This window comes from Heloderma suspectum, chromosome W, assembly GCF_057233095.1.
Source record: "Heloderma suspectum isolate Gila_16-S chromosome W, 16-S_ref, whole genome shotgun sequence".
NCBI classification, from domain to species: domain Eukaryota; kingdom Metazoa; phylum Chordata; class Lepidosauria; order Squamata; family Helodermatidae; genus Heloderma; species Heloderma suspectum.
The window spans coordinates 35,461,496-35,486,835 of NC_139475.1; the positions used below are offsets into that span (position 1 = coordinate 35,461,496).

General features: G+C 51.7%; 1 protein-coding gene across 1 annotated transcript in view; it reads right to left on the reverse strand.

The window, feature by feature from the left end:
• Positions 1-4: 4 nt before the first annotated feature.
• LOC146333962 (unconventional myosin-IXb-like) overlaps positions 5-25,340 on the reverse strand; it is a 102,118-nt gene continuing 76,782 nt past the window's right edge. The window contains 19 exon segments of the mRNA XM_084825319.1: positions 5-3,247; positions 3,376-3,515; positions 4,185-4,318; positions 5,899-6,022; positions 7,099-7,230; positions 7,669-7,774; positions 8,566-8,694; positions 9,842-10,034; positions 11,350-11,423; positions 12,844-12,955; positions 13,739-13,780; positions 18,111-18,287; positions 19,841-19,939; positions 20,461-20,651; positions 21,116-21,276; positions 21,776-21,888; positions 22,814-22,880; positions 23,843-24,115; positions 24,117-24,737. Coding sequence (XP_084681445.1) covers positions 3,377-3,515; positions 4,185-4,318; positions 5,899-6,022; positions 7,099-7,230; positions 7,669-7,774; positions 8,566-8,694; positions 9,842-10,034; positions 11,350-11,423; positions 12,844-12,955; positions 13,739-13,780; positions 18,111-18,287; positions 19,841-19,939; positions 20,461-20,651; positions 21,116-21,276; positions 21,776-21,888; positions 22,814-22,880; positions 23,843-24,115; positions 24,117-24,737 — 2,887 coding nt within the window. The 3' untranslated portion in view covers positions 5-3,247; position 3,376.

Consider the following 25,340-nt stretch of genomic DNA (forward strand, 5'->3'; position numbering starts at 1 on the left):
TGAATGCCATTTAAAGGGGGAAGGGGGGTTTTGACATTGATAATTTCATCTAGAAACTTTCTGTGCACCTTTCCTTCCTCCTCCTCCTCCTGCCCCCTCCTTTAAATTTGGTTTCTCTTGCTTGAAAGCAAAAACCCTTCCCCGCCTCTCTGCACAGCTAAGGATCAGGTTTGCTCAGGGCCTACAGCTGCTTTTGAGGGAAAAACACAAATAAATGGGAATTGTACAGAAAGGAGTGTGTGTGTGCTCCTGTCGCATATCCGGGTTCTAATCCCCACTTGGCCATGGATGCTCACTGGGTGACTTTGGGCCTGTCACAGACTCTCAGCCCAGCCCACCTCACAGGGTTGTTGTTGTGAGGCTAAAATGGAGGAGGAGGAAGACTATGTATGCTGCCTTGGGTTCCTTAAGGAGGAAAAAGATGGGATATAAATTTATTTATTTATCAATCGCCCATCTGGCTGGTCACCCAGCCACTCTGGGCGATGTACAACAACAAAACAGTTAAAACAATAAAATTCAACATTAAAAACATAAAAAATACCCTAACCCACCCCAAATGCCTGCCTGAACAATCAAATGTAATAAATAAAATAAATTTCTGCAGAATGAAGGCAGTGGCACACCTAAGCTCTTTTTTCCTCCAGCTGTTCCTGCCTGCCTATTGCCAAGGAGGGTAACAACCATTATAAACTTCTGGGGGGAGGGGGGGCTGCATGTATCTGTTGCAGCAAAGACAACAAGAAATGTCATGGCACCTTGAAGACTAACAAATTTATTCTAGCAGAAGCTTTTGAGGACTGAAGCCCGCTCCCTGAATCCCAGAATAAACGTGTTCTTTGCAGCTGCCACCAGATCCTTTGTTTTAACCTTTATAAAACCTCTTTACAGTTTAAAAGCGGGATCGTTCAAGAAGCCCAACACTGAAAACGTTTGGCCCACCTCCAAGTTCTGGCACTCCACCAAGTGTTTTCCAGAAGGCTTCCACATCCCAAAACAGGCACTGGGATTTTTAGTACGTGGAATTTGACTGAAACCTTGCGCAGCCAAAGGAGATGTTGAAATAGCACGTCTAGTTATGCACGATGCAACTGAAAGGAAAAGGGAGGGACAAGCCATGATGGCTCGTTCCTGTAAGGCAGAGCTTTCCAAATTGTGTGTCGGCAGCAGTGTGTAGGTGTGTTGCGCAAAATGCAGAAAATTGTGCGGAAGGGCACCACGGAGCTCCCTTACTGGCATTTGCTTCCCTTGGCCCCTCCCCTGGAACTTCCTAAAGCAGCTAACGTTAAAGCAGCTAAGGCTTAGCTGCTTTAATATTAGCTGCTTTAGGATCATGTGGCGTCTTCACGTAGGACGCTCATGATTGGTGGTGTTGGAGCAGTACGGCGAGGTAGAGGTGTGGGCGAAGAGAGGGGAAGGGAGGCACCGCCCTGGGAGCAGAGCTTGGCTGACGCCAGTGCAAAGCGGCAGTGGCCCCCGGCCCTTCGCAGATTTCTGTACCACGCTCCTGCGCGGCCAGGCCAGATTAGTGCATGGGTGGAAACGCCTCCTGGGACTGGGACTGCACCACGCAGGCCTTCCGCCGTCTTGGCCAGTCAGAACGGAGCTCAGTGGAGGCCAGAAGCCTCAGAATCAGCGTGCTCCCACTCACCCGGGGCGAGCACAGCTGCAGGCTGTCACCCAGTCAACCCACCTGCTGCTGGCTGAAGGGAGGCCACCCTCCCAAACCCAACGTGGCAAACAGCAAGCCACCCACCACGTGGCACTTATGATTTGATTTCTGCCATTTATTTTTACTCTGCTGTAGTTGTGGATTAACCACCCACCGGCAGTGTACCACCGGAGAGTGCTGGAACTGAACTCTAGACGTAGGCATTGCAAATATTTACAGCCGTATAGCCTTGTAGTGAGACATATATATATTTACACAATTTTTGTTGGACTTTTGCTTCTCTACTTCATGTGTTTTTGCAGCTGAGCACCTACCTGGGCCTATGTGTCCTAATATGTATTGTAAATACTTCAGTTAATTTTGCTTTTTTTTCACATTTTCTTGCACTTACATACTGTTACTCATAAATGACAACAATGTATGTTATCTTACAAATCATATATTTTTAAAAATATAAATGAAAGGTTTTCATGAGATATGTTGTATCCCCATACATTTCGTTATTACAATTCATGTATGTGTCCGTATCTCTTATAACGGGTTAGTTTAACCTCTGGTTTGCTAGTAAAACTGAATTACTGTGTCACGAAATGATGCATGTCTAAAAGGTGTGTCACCAACATGAAAAGTTTGGAAAGCTCTGCTTTAAGGGTTGCCACAGCCAGACGTTCAGGTGAGAAGTCATCTTTGTCTTGCCAGTGCACGTGGCCCTGGAGGAGCCAGCCGCACAAGTTCACCCAACTCTTGTGTGGCAAGCCAGGAGCAAGAAAACCCCTTCTGGTCCACACTGCCAAGAATGACCCCAACTCTCGCTTCCCCCCCAAAAGTGCACTGTTTTAATTAACAACGATACATTTTTTGGTCTCCATGGAACGGTTATTACAAAAAGTTTAGAAGTTCTTGTAAACCGCTTGGAAAGTTGTCGTGAAAACTGGTTTTAAAGCAGAAACATACAGCGTGCCTCGACTCTCCTTTGGGTCCTGTCAGAGCCCGTTACAAGCACAGGGAAGGCACAACAAAGAGGATGCAGAGTGGGGGGATTCCACCCCCAGCCCAGAGAAGAGGGAACAGTTCAAGGCCGTTACCATTTACTCAAAGGCAGCATCTGATTCCGGCAGCCCAGAGAAGTGCCAAGTGTTTCCAGACAGGCCACTGCAAGCGTGGCCTTTCTGCCAAGCAACGATGCTTTGAAGTGACGGACTTGTCCAAATGCAGAATAGGCGCAAGAGGATCAAAAACCGTTGCTTGTCCAGCAGTTCCTGCCAGTGACCCGTTTGTAACGTGTACAGAGACCACCTAACCTGTTCACTCGGAACTGCTCGTGCTCGGGAGGACGCCATCCTGTGTCGGCATGGGACGGGGGTTGTTCTGTTGCTGTCTGACCTTGGTTGTGGGCATCCACTGGGCTCTGCTGATGTGGCTTTCCCTGGAGCAGCAGCAGAGAGGCTGCCCCACACCTCAGGGCTAAGGGGGCAGCAGGAGGATTTGCCAGGGCCGGTAACAGTCAGATGCTTGGTGGTCCAGTCGTATCCTTGGTGGGGGGCTTGAGGCACAAGAAGGGACGCGCGTCGCTTCCTTTGAAGAGAGGAGCCTGGCATGAGGAACCCCAGGAGTGGCTGCGGACAGGGCACCCAGTGCTGCCAAGAGGAGGGGCGGGGCGGGGCAGGGCGGGGAGAGGACCAAAAAAGCAGTGTGCACAGTACCTTAATACTGACTTTCGGGGTCTTGGCACCCCATGTGCTCCTCCAGCAGGCTCTCTGTGCTGGCCGACGTCTCAGAGTCCAGATTCTCCTCATCAGAGCCTCGTTGGTCCAGCTCCGGCAGGCAGTAGGTTATGTCTTCCCTGCACCGGAGAGGAACAAAGGCAGGCTGGAACGACTTCAGGCGCCAACTGAAAGAAGGGGCCTGCCAACAGCCAGGCAATCCCCACCCCACCCCGAGAAGCCGCTGCCCTCAATGAAGCTGTCTCAATGCTGTCCAGCCCAGCCTTCCCCATCCAGCTGCAATCCAGATTCGTTGGACTACCATCTCCCAGCATGCCCCGGCCAGCAGTCCTACTACCTGAGATGCCAGGGACTGGTGCAGGGCCTATGCCAGTGAGCAACACCCCACCCACATCACCACAGAGATGCCTCCGACTGGGAAGGAAAAATAGTCCGGCAGGGCAGGGGCAACAATGGGCTTTGCACTGCCTCCTGGCCCAACCAAGGCACTTGAAAAGCAGGGCCCAGGAGAGGCCCCAGTCAGCTATCAGCAGTGGGGACAGGCAGAGCAGGTCTGGACCCTTCCCACCCTCCCTGCTCCATCCCAACAGAAGCTCCCCCTTCTGAAAACCCTGGGGAGCTCCCCCTGCCAGGCTAAACCGCTCCTTTGAGGCACAGCTGAGTCTGGAGGGGCTCTGCTCTTGAATGGTGTCACCACCAGCCCCGCATTACCAGGTGGTGCTCCCAGGGCACAACAGCCATGCTCCAGAGCTGGCCGTGCCTGTCGCCTCGCAGGGCCCATCACTCACTTCTCCTCCTTTATCGACTGTATCCGTTCCATCAAGAGCTCCTTCTCCCAGTTGTCTGGCTCCTCTTCCTCAGGCAGGAAGCCCAGTTTGGGCGAAGGGCAGTTGTTTGCTCCTGTGCCCTGGGGGCCTTTGCTCTGCAAGACAGAGAGGGAGATGTGGCATCCACCTTGGCCGGGAAGGGGGCAAGTTGCCATCCCTGGGTTAATTTGGAGCTACGGAATCCACTCATTTCCTTCCCTTGTCCCAGGTTGCAATGCATCATGAAGCAGCCTCTGTTTCAAAGTTCATCAGCTTTTCCAGACTTGAAATGAGGTCACAAATTGATGGGCCAGGATGGTGTGGTAAAAAAAAGCAGCACCAAGACTGAGCCCAAAAAACTCAGGTGAAAGTTCCCTGCTGCACTCGGGGCTTTGGGCCAACCTGTCCCCTCTCAGGACCGAGTCTACCTCACAGGGCTGTTGCGAGGGTAAACTGAGAGCCACAAAGGGTTTTTAGCCAAACGAGGCTACAGACGCAGGAAGGCAGGTAGCATTCTGCAAACTCTTCCCACCACTCCCAGAAGGCTCAACCCGAGTCCTGCTATGTACAGTTTCCATGCTGTGGGATGTGTGAATTTCTTTTTTTTAAGGCTGCTTCTGAGCATCTGCAAAGGAATGCCCCTTCCCCACTGAGCGATCGATCACAAGCCGACCAGCATGTTCTATGTCAGAAATTATAAACAGGCAGAGGTATTTACAAACCAAACACATCCGGGGTTAGTGTGAAAGGCTTTCCTGAAAGCAGACCTGGGATCCAGCAGCAGCAGCTCTCTCTTCAAAGAAGTGAAGCACTGGTGAACGCATGTCCCGCAAACCTACTCAGACATTGCTGTTAACTTGCCAACTAGCAAATCTGTTCAGAAGCTAAGCATGCAGTGCCGGGGGGGGGGGGGGGGGCAGGCAGAGGGGAAGACATGTCTTGGACCAGTTCTGAAAAGCTGCCTTTTCTGGCCCTCAGCAGATGCTCTGAGAGAGGGACTGGAGGTGGGGGTGGGGGTGGGGAGAACAACATTCCATGCACCAGGTCTTCCACCTACCCGTGCTCCCTCGCAGGAAGATGAAAAGCCAAGTTTTACTTGCAGCCTGGCCACCACGGAATCGAGTGGCAGCTCTTGCAATCTGGGCACCACACTTCTCTTTGTGAGGCCTAAAACTGCCCTGGGCCTTTAGCAGCCGCACAAACATCCCACTGAAAAGAATGGACCTTGCTGCCCGGTGGCAACACGTTAGGTTAGGTCAGGTCTGAGCAGGATGCGTGCCTGAACTGTCAGAACGCCATGTAAGATTTATATACTGAATACAAAATCTATCTGAGATTACATTAGGATTGTCTTAATATTTTCGATGGGGGGGTGGTTAACCCTAACTTCTATACACACACACACACACACACACACACAGTTTACAAATCAACACTCCCTGCCACTCCGCAATTTTCGTGATGGTTTGTGGGAAGGAGAAAGAAACCCTAACGCAGCCTTCTCTAGCCAGCCTGGGGCCTTCCAGATGGGTTGGACAGGGCTACAGCTCCCACAATCCTCCGCCATCCATGCTGGCAGAGGATTGTGGGAGTTGTAGTTCAACACATCTGGAGGGCACCAGGTTGGGGAGGGCACCAGGTTGGGGAAGGCTGCCCTAACAGGATTTCCAGGACATCCCCCCGGCCTGGCACTCACCGTGTTCTGCTGCAGCAGTGAAAGCTGCTGGAAGGCGATGCTCTCAGCGGCCTCCAGCTGGCAAATCTCTTCCATCTTTATCTTGTATTTCCTCATCTGCTCTTTGATGATCATCTCCACACACCTGGGTACATGAAGGGGGGCGAGAACGAGAAAGACAAGGGTGATGGGAGGGGCATGCTGCAGTTCCCTCTGTGGGGCCTTGCAGGATGGAGGGTGGAGGAGACACAGCTGAGAAGGACACACATAGGGGGTGTGACCAGGGGACACATGCATGGGTGGCGGGGTCAGGATGATCTGATGGAGGAGACCCCCGCCACCCCCACAGTACAGGCAACGGCATGGGAGAGGATGACCATACACAGTGGCCCCGTGCACCAATGATGCGGTGTCCGTGAACACCCAGCCATCCTCCATCTCCCATCGGCCCCACCTGTCTGTCCGCCCTCTTCCAGCAGGGAACGATCCAGGCTCTACAGGCCCTCAGAGGGAGCACGCTGAATCAGAGAAAAGAAACTGTTTCAAATGGTGCCAAGGAAGTTTTAGAAGGGACATGACGTTTGGCCAGGAGATGGAGGAGGAAGAAGCAATGGCAGACTGCCATCTTGAGAGTATATCTGGAAAGGACCACAATCAGATTGGGCAAGGGAGACTCTCCGCTTAAAAGATCACTGGAACATTTGCTCCTGGAGGCCACCAGAGGAGTCCTCCTTATATCTGTTGAGCTCAGCATCTACAGCTGCCCACACTTCATCCATCGTTACCTGAAGGATTGTCTCTTCCCATCTATCCTGGACCCCAGGACCATCTTCAGAGGCTGGGTGCCCCCGGGTGGCTGCTAAGGACAGAGCCTTCTCAGTGATGGCCCTTTGCAGAAAGGCTGGCCTGGCACTAGCATTGAGATCCTTCTGGCCCCAGGTGAAGACCTTTCTGTTCTCCCAGGCCTTTTAGTCCTTTGGTTTCTGTCTGTTTTGACTGTGCTCTTGTATTTTTGCTGGGATGTTTGCTGCTGGCGTTTACTCAGGTTACTATCTTGTAGTTTTGAACTTTTAAAATGAAGTGTTATGCTGTTGTGCTTTATGGTTTTTAACTTTGGGGAGCCGCCTAGAGAGCTTTGCCTATTGGGTGGTATGGAAATAAAATAAAATCAACGCCCAGCAGCAGGGGGACAAGGGCAAGCTCTCCCGAGGGCCAACTCACATGGTGGTTTTGGAGACGTCCTTCATGCTGGTGAGGGGGTCAGAGTTGTCTGGGCAGTGCAAGAGGCAGGGGGCAAAGACGATGGCCAGGGAGTTGGGCGACATCCGGTTGACATCTTCCACCAGGGCCACCCTGCATTTGGGGGATGAGAAAAGAGACTTATAAGTTCAGCATGCCAGCAGCCACAGGGGTGGGGTGGGGATGCTGGGACTTGCGGTCCAACACATTGGGAAGGCGCCCGGATGGGGAAGGATGGCTTGAATGGACTCATCTCACCAGGTTATGGAACCGCAAATATTTCAAAAGAGGATTTTTGGATCCAGATGGTTCCCTGTCCCCATTCCAACAATTTTCCTGACCTCTGAGGACAAGCGCTTCCAAACACCCCGCCAGACTCTAGAGGGATTTCAGAGGCATCGTTGTTACTTATTTTAAGTCAAGACCCCTTTGCCTGCCTCTTAACATCCGTGTGTGCACACACACGCACACAGACACACAAGCCCCATGGCCACGATCCCTCCTCCAACCACTAAGGGCGGGACCATGCCAAAGAGTTGGGGAAGCCCTTACTTGACCAGGTGAAAAATAAGCCGCTCCAGGGTGTCATGGTTGGCTCGCGGGAGCTGTTCGAGGACGTTATAGACAGCGCAGAGCTGCTCCTGCTTCCCCGGAAGCTCTGCGGGGAGGGAGGAGGACATGAGAACAGCCCTGCTAGGTCAGGGTGTCAAGCCCAGCGCCCTGCCGCTGAGGGCGGCCAGCCGCGTGTTCCGAGGGGAAGCCCAGCTGTGGGGCACAAAGGCCACTCTGTCCTGCTGGCTGTCCTCCACATCTTGGGTCCAAAGGCACACTGCCTCAGGACACGGCAGCCCTCTGAAGCCATTGTGGCGAGCGGCTGCTGCAGACAGACCGCTCCTTCACTGCAAATGTGTCCTTCAGAGCCCCCTAAATGCCTGGCCCGTTCCCATGTCTTGGGGCTCTAGGTTGCAGAACCCAGCCGTGCATGATGGGAAGTACTTTGTTTGCCTGCCCTGAACATCTACCTCTGGCCAGGCTCACTGGGTGACACAGAGTTCTAGTCACATGAAGGAGAAGAACTTCTGTCCCATCCGTCCACCCCAGACATCGTTTGATAAACCTGTGCCACAGCCTTTCCTGACCTGGCCCCAGCTGGCTGGGGGATACTGGGAGTTGGGAGTCCAACCCATCCAGAGGGGGTCAGGTCAGGAAATTCTGCTCTACCATGTCCCCCTGCTGTAGCTGTCTTTTTTTCTAAGATGGCAGAGACATCTCAGAACCGGACCCACTCTCCACCCACTGCAAAGTCCTGAAAATGAGCCCTCCTGCGTGGGACACCTCCTCCTCTTGCCCCCCCCCGGCCAACAGCAGCACTTCCCTTCCTACTGCACTCAGAGCTTCTGAGGAGGGCACCACTCTGCTGGCAGGCTTTGGACCCTGCTGGACACTCACCCACTGCCCGGAGGAAGTCGTGGTACTGGGCAAAAGTCATGAGCGGATCCGGCAGCTCCCTCAGCCACTGCTTGAAGATCCCGGTAATTGTGTGGATGGAGTAGTTCTCTAGTTGCACTGAGTTTGGGTCTGTGAAAGGGGGTGGTGGGGAGGGAGAAAGGAGAAGGGGGAGGTTGAGGCACTCAAAGCCCTGGCAGATGCACCATCTTTGAATCTACGCCTGAGGTCTCTGATGTGGCACCCACGGACACCAATGTGCCAAGAGACACCTCTCTCGCCACGCACCAGTCTCCCTGCCCCTCCTGGCTTTTATTTTCTTAAAATTTTTTGAAAAATCATTATTTTGTTTTAACCAGGAGGGGCTGCCACACTGCAAAGCAAAGGGCCACCTTCCAGCGTCACCTTGATATTGAGGATCAAGTAAGAGCGGCTTTGTGCTTGGGAGCTCAGCCCCCTGCCTTGGACCTAAGAATCATAGGGTTGGAAGGGGCCTACAAGACCATCAAGTTCAACCCTCCACTCAATTCAAGAAGCCCGATTCCCAGGCGGTCTCTCATCCAAGGACTAACCAGGGCTGACCCTGCTTAGCTTCCGAGATCAGTCTCACTAGTTTGGCTTCCAGGGCAATCAGAATGTTCTGTGTCTGGCCACGCCCACCACGGCAGCCATTTTGTGAGAGCGCCCCATGACACTCTCTCAAAATTCCAAATGTGCCCACTTGACTCAAAACGCGGACCCCTGATCTACTAACTCTCCAAGATCATCTTAGTGTATGCCACTGAAACATGGCCAGGGGCCATGCATGAGAGGCCTTTTTCACAGTGGCACCCAGACTGTGGAACTCCCCACTACAAAACTGTATCGTCTCCTTTGCCGGTGGGTGTTCCATCTTCATTTGAGAACTTTCCTTGTCCAGCAAGCTTCTGATTTCTCTCCTGCTTTGGTTTTTCTGACTTAGCCTGGCTTTCCTGTTTATTAGTTTTGCTGCTGCTGCTGTTGGGTGTGTGTGGGTGTTTATAGCACTACAGATATTTTAATTGGCGTCTTTTTTATATTTTTGTTAGCTGCTTTGGGCATCTCCATTTCAAGGAGAAAATTAGGCTACAAATTGTATTATAAACACACACACAAAGCACCAAACATAAAGTGCCATAAACATAAAGTGCCAGACAGGAGGAAAGAGGAAGGGGGAAGGAGGAAAATGTCACCCAGAGAAAACTGCCCACATGGGCCACTGGGACAATGCATTCTGGGATAGCAGCGCTCATGACCCTACCCGCCTGCAGGCATTGCTTCAGCTCCCTCATGCGGTTGGCAGAGCCTGACTTCCGGTAGAGGCCTTCGGCGTAAAGGCCGTGCATCTCCACGTATTCCAGCAGCTTCTCCATGACGATGGGGACGGAGTTCTTCTCACTGGTCAAGGCACTCACACACACCCCAAAATGACAGGGCTCTGGGTCTTGGTTGCCCTAGGACCGGAAGAGAAGGCCAAGCATTACCAGAGAGCGGTGGGAGATACCCAAAACCCAAACCCGTGAACACACAATGTCTACAGGTAAGGCTACCCCAAACAGCAGGTGCAGACACAGCCCCGTTTCTGGACTGTGGCATTGCAGGCTCATGGGATTAAATGTTCCCATCACACAGAAAACTAGCAGGGTAGGGAGAAGACGAGACAGGGGCCCTTTCCCCTTGCATGCCAGCTATCTGCACACAGGCCATTTTTTCATGGCATTCAGTAACGTGAGGGGACTCAGTCCAGAAGCAGGCTAACCACCTTGTCCACTGTTTGTGAGAACTCAGTCAGATGAACTGCCGGCTTCCAAAACTCAGCGACAGAAGACTTGAAGGGCTTAAAAGGGAACTTGCAATCCCCCCAGAGAGCTTCAGCTATTGGGCCATATAGAAATGTGATTCACAGAACGAATGAATGGGACAAACTCATGGAGGAAGAGAGGTCTACTGACTGCTATTAGGAACCTAGGGAGCTGCCTTAGAGTGAGTCTGACCATCGGTCCATCCAGCCCAGTACTGCCAACACTGACTGGCAGCAGCAGCTCTCCAGGATTTCAGGCAAGACTCCTTCCCAGCCATACCAGGAGACGCTGCTGGGGATTGAACCTGGGACCTTCTGCATGCAAAGCAGGGGCTCTACCGTTAAGCCACGCCCCCTCCAGGGAACGGCCATGTACAGAGACAGCGTGCCTGTGCATACTGACTGTACTCCCAAAAAGCCCGGAGCTGGCCACACTTGGGAACATGACACCTGGAAACAGATGGACTTTAGGGTCTGTTCCAGCAAGGTTTTTCTTCTCCAGGGTGAGAGAAATGAACACACACACAGGTATCTGCAGCTCTTGGCCTTCAGGGATGGCCTCCATTCAGAGGCAGTAGCGCTCCGAGTGCAATCTGGGTGCAATCAGAAGGCTGGGGGGGGGGGGTGTTGTTGGCTTCATGCCCTTCTTTGTGGGCTTGCCAGAGGCATTGAAGTTGTCCATGCTGGAAGAAGCATGCAGTCATTTCAGGGTTTCTCCTGTGTACTTATGTCTTATTGCCATTCGGAAACTTGGTTTGGTTCCCCTGGCAGAAAGTTCAATCAGCCTTTATTGACCAGCCTTCCCCAAGCTGCGGCCCTCCAGATGCGTTGGACGGCAACTCCCAGAATCCCCCAGCCAGGCGCAGCTTTGGTACGTCACCTGCATGGCCTGTGATAAAAGCCAGCCTCTGTACTCCCACATCTGCTCTGGCCTGTGCAGGGCTAGCCAGGGAACGGCTGTGGCCTACCTTCTTTGCTGGCGAAGATGTGCATCCGCTCTGGATCCTGGACAGGCATTTCTTGTGGCAGGTCAGCTTACAGACTAAGGGGGTGGGGGGCAGACAGGGAAAGTTCCTTAAAATTTATTTCTTTATTTGGAAATTTAGCCGTTGACTTTCAGCCCAAACAGAGTCCCCCCACCTCAAGTCGGCTTACAGTTAAAACAAGAGGAGAAAAAGCTTTAAGAAGCTTGAAAACAACTTGAAAAACAAATTTAAGGCTTTAAACCCCACCAACAGCAGAATTAAGACTAAGAAAGATGTTGAAAAACAGAGCGCAGAGCTCATGTTTAAAAATACCAAAAAAGCTCATACAGAACAGAAGTTTTAACAGTCCGCCAAAAACTGAAGAAGGGGCCAGCCTAAAGGCGGCCCTCTCCTGCGTTCCCACCAACCTAGCCTCTCTTTCTGGTGGAAGATACAGAAGAACATCCAAAGAAGATCTTAAACTACGGGCAGGTTCACAGGGAAGGAGGTGATCTTTCAGATATTCTGGCTCCAAACTGTTTAGGGCTTTATAGGTCAACACCAGCACCTTTGATTTGCCTGGAAACAAAATGGCAGCCAGTGCTGTTGATACATGACTGGTGTAATAAGGTCAGCCAATTGCACACCAGAAAACCACGTGGCCACTGCATTTTGTGCAGGCTGACACCTCTCAATCAAAAGCACATCTTGCTCCAAAGCAGAGGCCCCCAAACCCCAGCCCCCTCCTCCCCATGCTTGGGAAACAAGTGTTTTCTGGCATGCCGCTTTCATCACAGGATGAAAGGCACCTTCTGGGAGGGGAAGAAGATGTGGGGAAAAGCCTGTTCACCCACACAGTCCAGAGAAAGAAAATGATGGGCTTCCTTTTTAAGAGGAAGGGATCTGAGCAAAGAGAAAGCCCTCATGCTTCCATGCACCAGAAGGGCCTCAACCCTACGGCCTGGATCCAGTTGTGGAGGGAGGGTGGAGGCCAACTAAGCACTGGCTTCCCAATCCAGTACAGGAGGAGATTCCCTGTTGACAGGATTGATCGCTCCCCTCCTGCCCACATGCTGCTGGAACACTGCAGAATGTCTTTCAGCTCGGAAGCCACGTTCCAGTGGTGGGCAGAGCCAGGGACTAAACAGGGGTGGGCCAGAAATACTAGCCCATACCAGCTTAAAGCTCTTCCTGCCAGTAAATGAGGGTTAGGAAAGGCATTTCCGCTCGATAGGACGGGGGGAAACCTGCGCAGAAGTCAGGAAACCACCAAATGGTCAGCAGAAAGGAGGTGAGGCCAGGAAAGGGGTGTGGCCATCTGGGGAACCCAGGGGGCGGCATGTGGGTCCCCCAGGCAGGCCAGATTGGCCCCCAAAGGTTCTGTGCCTCTGACCTAAACCAGCAAGCGCACTCTGTGCGCCTGGAGAGGCTGGTGGAGCTGCTCCAGAGAGGGTCTCAAAGGCACTGGAAGCCCCTCCTAAATCTGCCCAGACTTACTGCGGCAAAGACAGGCCTTCTCCATGGGCCAGATGTAGGAGGGGCATTGCTCACAGGACTGCAGGATGTTCACCTGGTAAGTCACGAACACATGGCCGTGGAGCTCTTCGACCTGTGCATCATTGCAGGAATACCATAACACGTTATTTTCAAATACGTATTCAGAGCAAAGTCAGGACCTGCCAACGGAAGGGCTTGCCGGTATGCTCTGCTCAAGAGGCCCAAATTGTCCTCCAGTTCTTCACAAATTGGGAACGGCATTAAGATTCCCAACCGAAGAGCTGCATAGAGCTGTCACTTCACCCCTCGCTGTAATCCCCTGCGCCTTTCCTACCCAATTCCTCTCTTGCAGGTACTGCAGAACATTTCAAGTCGGTCACAAAAAACATTTCCCCACAATACTTGTGTTTCCTGGAAGTTCCACCAAATATGTACAAAAACCAGCAGTTTGGCCTTTGCATCTCCAACTCCTTATGGTGGATTCCTCCTGACCCACCTTTTTTGCAGTAACTAAAGTGTTATTGCGTTCTGTTATTTGTGCTGTTCTATTTTAATCTGAATGGGCCTTATGACTGTAACAAAGAGAAGACTGCTACTAACAAAAGCAATAATTGTTTTTAAATAAAGGGTTTCTCGCTCTCAGGAAGGGGAGGGAGGAGAGGTATGGTCACTTTGGCTTCCGCAACCCAAAAATGACAGGTGGGGAGAGCTGTGACTTTGGCTGCAAGAAGCAGCCCCCTCCACAAAACATACCATAACATCTCTCCTTTCTCTCTCTTCCCTCCAGCAAGGTCATTTCGGGGTGGGGGTGGGGATGGCTCCTACAACTGGTGGGAACAAATCCCACCCCGGATTTGACAACTGGCAGAACACCGACTACCACATGATTACTCACCACACACTCCTGTTTCCGCTTCTTCTTTGGGGCCTTGCTTTGCTGTTGGGGGAATACGAAAAAAATGGGCATGTTTTAATGGCACATTTTTGTCACAGAATCACATAATAGTAGGATTGGAAGGGGTCTACAAGGCCATCGAGTCCAACCCCCTGCTCAGTGCAGGAATCCAAGTCAGAGCATCCCTCACAGGTGGCTGTCCAGCATCGTCTTGAATGCCTCCAGTGTGGGAGAGCCCACCACCTCCCTAGGTCATGGGTTCCATTGTCGTTCTGCTATAACAGTCAGGAGTTTTTCCCAATGTTCAGCCGGAATCTGGCTTCCTGTAACTTGAGCCCATTATTCCGTGTCCTGCACTCTGAGATGATCGAGAAGAGATCCTGGCCTTCCTCTCTGGGACAACCTTTCAAGTACGTGAAGAGCGCTCTCCTATCTCCCCTCAGTCTTCTCTTCTCAAGGCCAAACATGCCCTGTTCTTTCAGTCTCTCCTCACAGGGCTTTGTTTCTAGTCCTCTGATCATCTGTGTTGCCCTCCTCTGAATCCTCTCCAGTTTGTCTGCATCCTTCTTAAAATGTGGTGCCCAGAACTGTCGAAGAGCACTGGGCCCAGGACTGAGCCCTGCGGTACCCCGCTTGTTACCTCCCCCCAGTTTGAGTAAATCCCATTGATAAGCACTCTTTGAGTCCCATTCTGCAGCCAACTGTGGATCCACCAGATCGTTGTTTCATCTAGCCCACTTGGAGCTAGTTTGCTCAGCAGGATATCATGGGGCACTTTGTCCAAAGCTTTGCTGAAGTCAAGGTATATGATGTCTACAGCATTCCCACAGGCCACAAGGGAGCTTACTTGATCAAAAAATGAGATCAGGTTCGTCTGGCAGGACTTGTTCTTGACAAAGCCATGTTGGCTTCGAGGAATCATTGCATTGTTTACAAGGTGCTTACAGATGGATTGCTTTATCCAGAATCTTCCCAGGGAGTGATGTCAGACTGACTGGTCTGTAGTTCCCAGGTTCCTCCTTTTTACCCTTTTGGAAGATAGGGACCACATTAGCCCTCCTCCAGTCATCCGGCACTTCCCCCGTCCTCCAGGATTTCTCAAAGAGAATAGACAGTGGTTCTGACAGTTCTTCTGACAGTTCCTTTATGACTCTAGGATGCAGTGCATCTGGCCCTGGAGATTTGAGCTCATTCAAAGTAATTAGGTGTAACTTGACCACATGCCTATCGATCTCAAGCCGCAATCCTGCCCCTTCAGCCTGTACTTCGCCTTTGCCAGGGGGGTCATAGACCCTCTTTTGGGAGAAGACTGAGCCAAAGTAGGAATTGAGCACCTTTGCCTTTTCTTTGTCATCTGTTATCGTTTTGCCATCCTTATTTAATAGCTGAACAACCATTTCTTTCCTCTGCCTTTTACTACACACGTAGCTGAAGAAAGCCTTTTTGTTGCTTCTAGCATCCCTCGCTAACCTCAGCTCGTTCTCAGCTTTAGCCTTCCTGACGCCATCCCTGCAATTCTGTGCTACCTGCCTGGACTCTTCCTTTGTAGCTTGGCCTTCTTTTCACTTCCTATATGTGTCCTTTTTGTGTTTTCAGGTCATCGCTAAGCTTTTTGTGAAGCCACATTGGCTTCTTCTGTTGTCTTCCACCTTTTTTCCTTGTTGGAATTGTTTGTAATTGTGCCTTGAGAATTTCCTTTTTTAAAAACTCCCACCCATCTTGGACTCCTTTTCTCATTAGAATCGCTTGCCATGGGACCTTACTGATCATTGTTCTAAGTGAATTAAAATCAGCTTTCCTAAAATCCAGGGTACGCGTTTGACTACACTCGGCTTTTGCTTCCCTTAGAACCAAGAACTCAAGTACAACATGGTCGCTTTCCCACACAGTTCCCGTAACTGCTACTTTGTCCACTAAGTCATCTCTGTTGGTTAGGATCAAGTCAAGGATAGCCGATCCTCTAGTTCGTTCCTCTACTTTCTGTAGGAGGAAGTTATCCGCCGCACAAGTCAGGAATTTCCTGGAGGGGCCATGTTTTGCAGAATTTGTCTCCCAACAAATATCGGGGAAATTGAAGTCCCCCATTACTTCTACATCATGCTTCCTTAAAACCTTGGCAATTTGCTTTTCAAAAGTTTCATCCTCGTCTTCTCCTTGACTGGGTGGCCGGTAGTAGTCTCCGACCACCAGGCTCCTTTTATTGTTTGCTCCATTTATTTTGATCCAGATGCTCTCGATGGGGCTACCAAGCTCCTCCTCCTGTATTTCTTGGCAGATATATGTATTTTTCACATACAGTGCAGCCCCACCTCCCTTTCTGTTCCTCCTGTTCTTTTTGAACAAGTTATATCCTTCAATTGCTGTATTCCAGTCATGAGAGTCATCCCACAAAGTCTCAGTTCCACCTATCAAGTCGTAATTTCCCTCCTGTATTAAGAGTTCAAGTTCGTTCTGTTTGTTTCCCACGCTCTGGGCATTAGTGTATAGACATCAAAGACCATGTGCTTCATAGTCTGGCTTTCTTCCTACATGTGTCTGAAGACTATTATTGGGCGCTATTAGAGCTGTTCACTCCATTGTGGTTCATGAGCCTTCGTCCATTGTTACCCCCAACTTTACGTCTCCCTTCCCCAAAGGATTCAGTTGAAAGCCCTCTGAATGAAGTTCTTCATGCTGTGGCCAAACACATTCTTCCCAGCCTTTGTGAGGTGCAACCCGTCCCTTGCCAACAGCCCATCTTCCAGGAAGTGTAGCCCGTGGTCCCAGAATCCAAATCTCTCACGCCGGCACCACCTTCATAGCCAGTCATTCACCCGGAGTATTTTCCTTTCCCTTTCTATCCCTCTTCTAACTACTGGAGGGATGGATGAGAAAACTAGCTGGGCCCCAAAGTTCTTGAGTTTCCTTCCCAAAGCTTCAAAAATCTTTTTTTCTCCTCTGGCTACGCTCAAAAGCATTCACAGAACATAACCCTTTTCCCCTATGGGTGTCAAGCAGTGACCTCTGATGGGACAGGATGCAGGCACTTTGCATCCAGGGGCAAAAGATCGCTTGGCATGGAGAGCAAATTGTATCTATGGCAATCTTGAATCCATCATTAAAAACTTCCTTTATTTTATTTATTTATTGCATTTTTATTCCGCTCCTCAGCCAAAAAAGGCTCCCGGAGCAGCTTACCATCAATGAACAAAGAAGAAGACAGTCCCTGCCCACAGGCTTACAATCTAAAAAAAAAAAAAAAACAACACGACACACAAGGAAAAGGCAATGGGGAGGGAAGAGGGTGAAAAAAATTAGGCAGGGCTGAACAATACTGGCCCTGGCTGGCTCCCGCCTAGCTTTCTGACTGCCTGTCAGCCCCGTATAAACTCTCCCTGGGTCAGGTCATGAAGAATAGCTGCGCTGGATCAGACCAAAGGCTTCTCTAGTCCAGCATTCTGTTCCCACAGTGGCGGGCCAATGCCTACAAGAAGCCTGCAAGCAGGACAGGAGTGCAACAGTGTCCTGCTGCCCATGTTCCTCAGCAACTAGTATACTGGAGGTAACACAGAGCCTGGTATACTGGAGTCAGCATAGAGCCATCCTGACTAGTAGAACTTGACTGCTCCCGTCCCTCCTCCTCTTTGGCTTCCGTTGTCTGCTCTTTGCTTTCTTCCAATTATACTTGAAAGGCTGTCCCAGAGAGGAAGGCCAGGATCTCTTCTTGATCACCCCAGAGTGCAGGACACGGAATAATGGGCTCAAGTTACAGGAAGCCAGATTCCGGCTGAACATCAGGAGAAACTTCCTGACTGTTAGAGCAATACGACAATGGAGCCAATTCCCTAGGGAGGTGGTGGGCTCTCCCACACTGGAGGCGTTCAAGACAAGGCTGGACAGCCATCTGCCAGGGATGCTCTGACTTGGATTCCTGCATTGAGCAGGGGGTTGGACTCGATGGCCTTGTAGGCCCCTTCCAACCCTACTATTCTATGATTCTACAGGCACTAGTTTCTGATGACTTGGCCCCATAATCACCGCATCCTGGAAACTGGGGACTGGAGAAGCCCCTTCCAACCTGGTGCTGCTTGAGGTCTCCAAACTCAATGGGTTCCAGAAACCTTCAGAATAACCTCGAAACAAACCCAGGTACCTTCTCCCAGGAAGCATGTTATGGACCCTGGTGCTGAATTTGGGGCCAAAATGGAATGAGGGGCTCTGGTTTGGTGGAGAAAGGATCACATGGACATAGCCGTCTTTCCCAAGCAATCCAAGGGGGAAACCGCCCCCCGACCACATCAAAATTCTCTGTGAAAAAGGAATCCAAGATCCCAGATCGGCCCTGCAAGGTTTAGGGGGTGGGGTGGGGTGGGGTGGGGGTGGAATGGCAAACCTTGGGCAGCTCTGGATCTTCCTTCTTTGTGTAACTGCGAGCAAATTCATCCAGAAGGGACTGGAAGAGATTCAAGACCAGCTTCACGTCCTTCTCTTCTCTCTGTTTGGCCATGCTGACCACGAGGAGCTGGTAGTTCTCCATCAGGTCTCGGTAGCCAATGTGGATCTGCCCGTTCTGTGAAGAGACAGCAAAACGTCTGAAGGTTCCAGGTTAGGGACACGCAGAACACACGTGTGACAACTGTGTGGACGAGGGCACGGCCCCTCCTGTATGTCCCAGTGCGCTCAAGGACAGCTGTCACAGACCAGGTTCAGGTAGCCAAGAGGAAGGCAAATGGGCTGCTCCATAATCAGGGAACTTTCTGCACCTCCACTCTGGGAACTCAGCTGAACTGTAATGGTTTTTTGAAGTATGGTCCAACTGGCAGTAAATTCCGGGCAGAAAAGTACTTTTAATCCCTCTCCCATTAATATGAGAACCCAGTGTCATCCCATGAAACTGAATAGTGGGAGATTCAGGACAGCCCAAAGGAAGTCTTTCTTCACCCCATGCATAGATAAAGTAGGGAACTCGCTACCATAAGATATAATAGTGGCCACCAACTTGGTCATCACTTTAAAAGGGGACTGGAGCAATTCATGGAGGAGGAGAAGGCTATCAATGGCTACTAGTCCTGATGGCTGGAGTACTGGAAGCAGCATGCCTATGTACACCAGTTGCTGGGGATCATGGGCAGGAGGGTGCCGTTGCACTTGTGTTCTGCTTGTGGGCTTCCCATTGGGGCATCTGGTTGGCCACTGTGTGAACAGAATGCTGAACTAGATAGGCCTTGGGTCTGATCTAGTACAGCTCTTCTTAGGTTCTTACACTTTGCACAACTTGTAATGAATTTATGAAATTCATTGTCTCATGATGTGAAGATGGTCCCTGCTTGGACAGCTTCGAAAGAGGGTTAGATGTATTCATGGAGGATGGGGAGGAGATTTAGAACAATGAGCCATGAAAACTAAACTGGATCTCTCAATTCCAAGGCAGTTTCTGGGGGGCAAACAGAGGGAGAGGTCTGTTGAGCCCATGCCCTTCTTGTGGGCTTTCCACTGGGACATCTGGTTGGCCACTATAAGAAACACGATCCTTGCCTCAGATGAACCTTGGATCTGATCCACCAGGGCTGCTCTTGTATTTTTAAGAGTTTGTAGTCTGGAAAACAGGTGGCATTAAAGACAGTAGCGGAATGTTAAGCAATTCAGCGACTGTTCTTTTTCGCTGCTGTAACGGAATTTCAGTGAAGGTGGCATTCAATCTTTTCGTTCCTTTCTTACCAGTACAAAAGCTTCTCATACTGGATGGCCTAGCTATTGAAAACATTGTCTTACCTATCACAGGCATCAACTATTTATTTTAGGGTGCAATCCTATGCATGTTTAGATAGAAAAACAGACCTAAAACTCCCAGCATTACCCAGCCAGCCAAGCTGGAAGTTGTAGGACTGTTTTCTGTTTAAACATGCATATGATTGTGCCCTTAATCAATGCATATACTACTTATCTCTAAGCAGTAAAGATATCTCTGCCCTCTCAAGGTCCCAGTGAACTTCTTAAGAGTCTCCACAACTCCAGTTATCCTATTGGCTATTTCCAGTAGCAAGAAGTTCCTCAACTGGTTTCATAACCAGGTTTGTTTTCATTAGCTTAGTGCTCCTCCACTCAGAAGTACAAGCTACTTACAGGGGCAGAATACATGGTTTTGATGTTTCCACGGAACTTCTCGGTAGCTTCAAAGAACAAGCATTCGATAGCTGACTTCTGAGAATGAAGATCATTTATCTGGGGGGAGAAAAAGCAGCAAGACAGAGTTGGCACCACTGTTGTAAGGGCGGGGGGATGTGCTGCAACCTCCTTCTCAAAAAAGGACCGTGTGACTACTTCTTTCCCCTCTTCCAATTCTGCACTGACCGTCCTACCAGATTAAATTACGTGAGTAAGGGTGCAATCCATTAGCATTAGGACTGCAAAGGTTTCCTTGTTTTTAGTTCAGCTTGCTCATGTGACATGACATTTATCCCCATGGAGAGGGCGTCAATCCATGTAGCACAGGGCTGTCTGCTTTCCCCTTTTCCTTTTGTGAAGCAGTTTTGAAGCTCACATGTTGCTCTGAACAGGCCTTGCTGTCAGGACACACTTAACAAGGACCAGCAGTCTTTGTTGACCGGACTATGTTCTCACGTGTCTTGGAATAACCCCAAAAGGCCAATGGTTAACTAAAAAGAAACAGCCAGCTGATCATGCTGTGTCATTTCTTTTGGCTTCCACCTAATTGTTCCTCTGCCCTTGCTGCCTTCTCTCACCTTGTTCAGGAGGAATTCGTCCAAATATTTCAGCTCACTGGCATTTGCGATCTCCCTCAGGAAAGGTGCCCACCATTTATCGAGCGCCGTCTTGGCTTTGCTGATCTTGATAGTGCAGGTCCTCTTGGCTTTGCCCATTTCTTTTGCTGGGCGCTTCTCTGCCAGAGGCCAGTTTGGAGGCCCAGAAGGAGCTGGGGGGGCGGGGGGGCAGACATAGGATCAATGGTTGCCCTTATTTTTCAGCTTTAGGCAAAACCACTCAAACAGATGTACACACTTTTGGCTACCATCTCCATCAGAGGTGGGGAACCCTTTTACATTGAGGGTGGCATTCCCTCAGGTGACATCTCTTGGAGGCCGCAGACCTCTGATTGGATCCCAGAGGTGGTGGCGGGCCACATATTTTCTTTCTGCCACCCACTTCTCCCTCCCTCCTTTTCTCCCCCTGCTGTCTCTCTCTCCCCCTCTTTCTCCCTTTCCCTGGTTCAGCAACCGGGCTTAGAAAAAAAGCCCCATTTGCCCAAATGGAAGCTGAATTGCTGCTGTTCGGGCAACACTCCTGCAAGAACAGAAGGCTGACGACCAAGGAAGACATCCTTTCCTTCCTTGCTTCCTCTCTCCGGTAGTCTCTTTGCTAACATATCCAGTGCCTCACCTTCTGCTGCCTTCTGCACCATCGCCGTCTCCATCGGCAGCATGCACGAGAAGAGCGGGAAGATGTCGCCCTCCTCCGATACATCTGAACCCCCCTCCTTGAGGTTCTTTTTGTCTGGTTTCTTCCCCAGAAGTCTCCGCAAGGGACTCTTGAAGGCAGATCTTCCAAGAGAAAAAAGGTGGCCAGGTGAGCCACATTTTCCTCAGGCAGAAGCAAAATGAGCCTCGTTTTTAAGTTAAAAAGGTGCAAAGATACACTTTTCACAAAGCAAAAAAAAAAAGTTCTATCTTTAAAAGGTTTTAAAATAGTTTTTTTTAATCTGATTTTGGTTTCTTGTTCTCCTAGATTTGTCCCTGGGCAGAGTGGGAGTGGGGGGTGTTATGAAAAAGCAGGCCTGACTCGGGCTGGGAGGCAGAGGCACTGCTGCTACCAAGATGCTGGGCAGGACGTCCCGTGGCAAGTAGCTCTCAAGCCAAGGGGCTGAGCAGCAGCCAAACAGGGCCTGGAAGAGCTAATAGGACGAAAGCGCATGTCCCGGTACAGAGGGGATCCTGGAACAGGCTTTCTTTGGTTGCTCCAGCCACATTTCACCAATTGCCCTGAATAACTTCTACTGGAACCCTCAGTGTTCTTTTCTGTGGCATCGCTTAGCATACGTACTTGGCATCCACTTGCTGGCCAGCCGAATCGAGGGCAGCAGGTGGCTCCCCGGACTTTCTCGGCGTGAGTTGTTTCTCGTTACTCCCATCGTCGTCTGCTGCGTCTGGAGAGCGCTGCAGGACACGGAGAAATGCAAACCATTCAAGCTCGGTGTGAGGAGGCCATTTTACAGCAATTTCACTGCACGGGCTTCTTTCCTGGAAGCCCCAGCGGGGGGCAGGAGAGCATTTCTGAAGTGCAGGAATATACGCTGCCCAAGGACCTTTGCAGCAGGGATGGGCAACCTCCGGTCTGTGGCCAAACCCTTATCTCCAATGGCTGATGAAGTGAAGACAGTTTCTCTGTTCCCACACAGCACAGAGACTTTTAAAAAGCCTGACTGCAGAGGGAGAAGGAGGGATGTTTGGGGGGCAGTGGTTGCTGGGGAGGAAAGGGCTGACCCTCCTGTTCCTGCCAGTGCAACCACCCCCCACGAAAGATTGCCCCTCCCCTGCTGCCACCCGGCTTTTAAAGGGAGGGGAGGCATGTCTGGGAAGTGAAGTGGCCCTGCTTACTTTTGAATGTGGCACCGGCCAGGGCAGACACATGGCCCCTGACTGTCCTGCCTGGAACCAATTTGGCCCTTGGGCCAAAACAGGGTCCCCAGCCCTCCTTTAGAGTAGGTACTCCACCACTGAGCCTCGGGCTCAAGCTATTTGTTCTTCCTGCCCAGTACTCTCTCCTCCGACTGGTGGCAACTCTCTGTATGGACTGGAGGCCAGGAGAGGCCTGTCCCCAGCCTTACTCCATGCAACCCGCACCCTTTTGCATGCAACGTGTGGTCTCCACCACTGGGCTACAGCTCCAGACTCTGGGGCACTGTCCTCTAGCAATCTGTGTCGTGGCACAGCAGGAAATGTTTGGCCTCCTCGCCACCCTTTGTTCGAAGTGAGCGAACCGTGTTCTCCGGCACGCTCCCCTCTGGCTTGCGCTCACATCGCATTCTTCCCAGTAATAGCGGCCACATAAGGGGTAGATCCAGCTCAACAGCGACCGTACCTGGCTCGCAGAGGCAGGAAGCATGAGGCTGGGGATGTCATCCAAGGAAAAAGCTGTCTCTTTCTTTCTGCAAGGGGAGGGAGAAAAGGCTTTTCAAAACGGAGCACTGGGCCTTCGGAACGGGAAGGACGGGCGCTGCAGTGCGAGCCCCCTGGAGGGCGCCACATCTGCGAGGCCACTCCAGAGCAAGGCCAAGGGCTGGAGGAACAGAAACAAGCCCAAGGCTACTGGAGGGTATTACTGGAGTGATGGTTGCCAGGAAAGCGAGGAAGACCCACCAATTGCCCTCAGCTGTGTTTTGAGGAGGGGAGGAACTGATTCCTTCCTTCTTACAGAGGCTGCAAGCCCGAGGAGGCTGCCGAAGGACAGGGCCAAAAGGTGCCACCAGTGTGAAAGCTGTTCTTGACTCCCGCTCCCATCAGCCCCAGCTAGCATGCCTAATGGCTGGGCACTGTTGTCCAAAACATCCGGAGGATGCCAGGTTGGGAAGGCTGGGCTAAGCCAAGCTCAACTCTCGAAGAGACCATTCCAACAAGTCAGGGTTTTAAAAATCACATTAGGTCTAGTAAACCTCCTCAGGCAATTTTGGTTTATTCTATGAAATGTTGTGGAGGGAATAAATGGCATTCTTTGATGCAAGCCACTCTGAGTGTCCTCCTGGATGGCAGAGCGGAACAGGAATCAAATCAATCCATTCTAAAAAGGCATACAAGACGCGACACCCCTCATTCCTCGCACTTTAACCCTTCTCTCGTGACCTGTGGGACCTCGCTCAGGCTCAGCTTGGGGGGGTGGGGGTGCTGCCGGGCTTGCTACGGAAGTGCACCTTGCGTGGGTGGCGCTACGCGCATAGCGAGCACCGGCCGCAGACTCACGCATGGCACCGGAAGGGAGGAACTGGGCCTGAGCTGCACGGGGTGCTGGAAGTGGAGCCCTAATGCACACAAGCCCTCTGATCTGCCCTTCCCAACTCTCCTCTCCCATTTCCCTCCAGTCAAGGGATACCCGGGGGAGGGGGGGAGCGCTCACGTCAAGTGCGGAGGCAGAGACTGGGCCGGCTGACTCCTCTCTTCCAGTGACTGGGTGATCATGGTGCTCTGCCCGCCACCGACCTGCTCCCTCCTCCCTTTCCAGTGCTCGCGCTTATCTCGCAGCTTGCCCGGGTCATCCTGGTACCACTGGATCGTGAAGGACGGGGGGCTGCCCAGGTCCTTCTGCGCCCCCGGCTTGCTCTTGTGGGAGCAGCTCCGGAAACTCTGGCTGGAGGCCAGATGGCTTGGGAGGCTCAGCAGCAGCTCTGAGCCTCTCAGGATATGTGAAGCTTTGGCTGCCCCAGATCTTGGAGCTCTCCAGTCTCCCCTGTCCACTGGCTCCCTCTGGAGCACCCCTGTCCTCCTGCTTCAGTCCTAGGGATGGGGCGGGGGCCACAGCGCTGCTCTCCAAAGGAAGAGGCTCGTGGCCACCAATCCCTTGCCCCCGCCCTTCCTCTGCACTTTGGGGAAACGGTTCCAGAAGGGCAGCCACGTCCTCCTTCACAGATGGCTCCGTCCCTGGGCTCTCCTCCATGGGCATCCCAGGAAGCCGCCCGTCTTCCCCACTGGGGGCTCCCGGCTGCCTCTCAAAGGCAAAGGCAACGTGCTTGTTTTGCGGCTCGCTGTGCTTCACCCCCCTCTGCCGGCAGGATTCATGCTTTGCCTGGCTGCTGCTCTTCTGAGTGGGGAGAGGAGTCTGCTCCCTGACTTGCTCGTTTGCAGTCCCGTCCTCATCCTCCACTGTCAGCCTGGGCGTTTGATCCGGTGGCACCTCCGATTCTGCGTCCACCTGGCCCACGATGGGTTCCTCTGGCTGGCTCAGCCCGTCTTTCTGCCAGAGAGCTTGCTGGAGTTCTTCCTCTTGCTTTTTATCTGCGATCATTTGATGAAACCTAGATTAAGGGGTCGGGCGGGCGGGCGGGGGGGAGGGGAACAACAATCAGACGTTCAGGGAGGGCTGCAGAGCCAAAAAAGGACAATCCAAGGAGGACAGGCAACATCTCCCACTCCTGCGCAACACGTACACCTCAGAGCAGTGGCGTAGTGGTCCATTTGGAAGTGCAGGCGGTCATCATGGCAGTCCCCATAGCCCCCGCAAAAAGAGTGAACAAATTCAGGCAGCGGTGTGGGTCCACATTAAAAACATCACTTCAGTTTTTCTCTCCCCCCAGAGCAGGTCTTTGGTTGAGTGAATGGGTCTATGGCCAAGTCACCCTAAAATGCTTTGCGTCACAACAGGGAACAACGTATTATTGTGGAATCGATGCGTTTCCCCCCCAGCAACTGTGAGGGTTGCAGCTCAGCTCAGAGGGAACAGGGAAGTCTGAGGGGGCTGGCAGGGGATGTCAGCATCCCTGCTAATGAAAACGTCCCGGGGCTTCAACCCTGCGAGCCCTGGCGGCACTGCAGCCCAGAGTGGCCCAGAACTGGAAGGTTGCACCAAAACAGATTTCCAACCCCTGAATCCTGTGTCTCTCCCCCCCGCCCCACACACA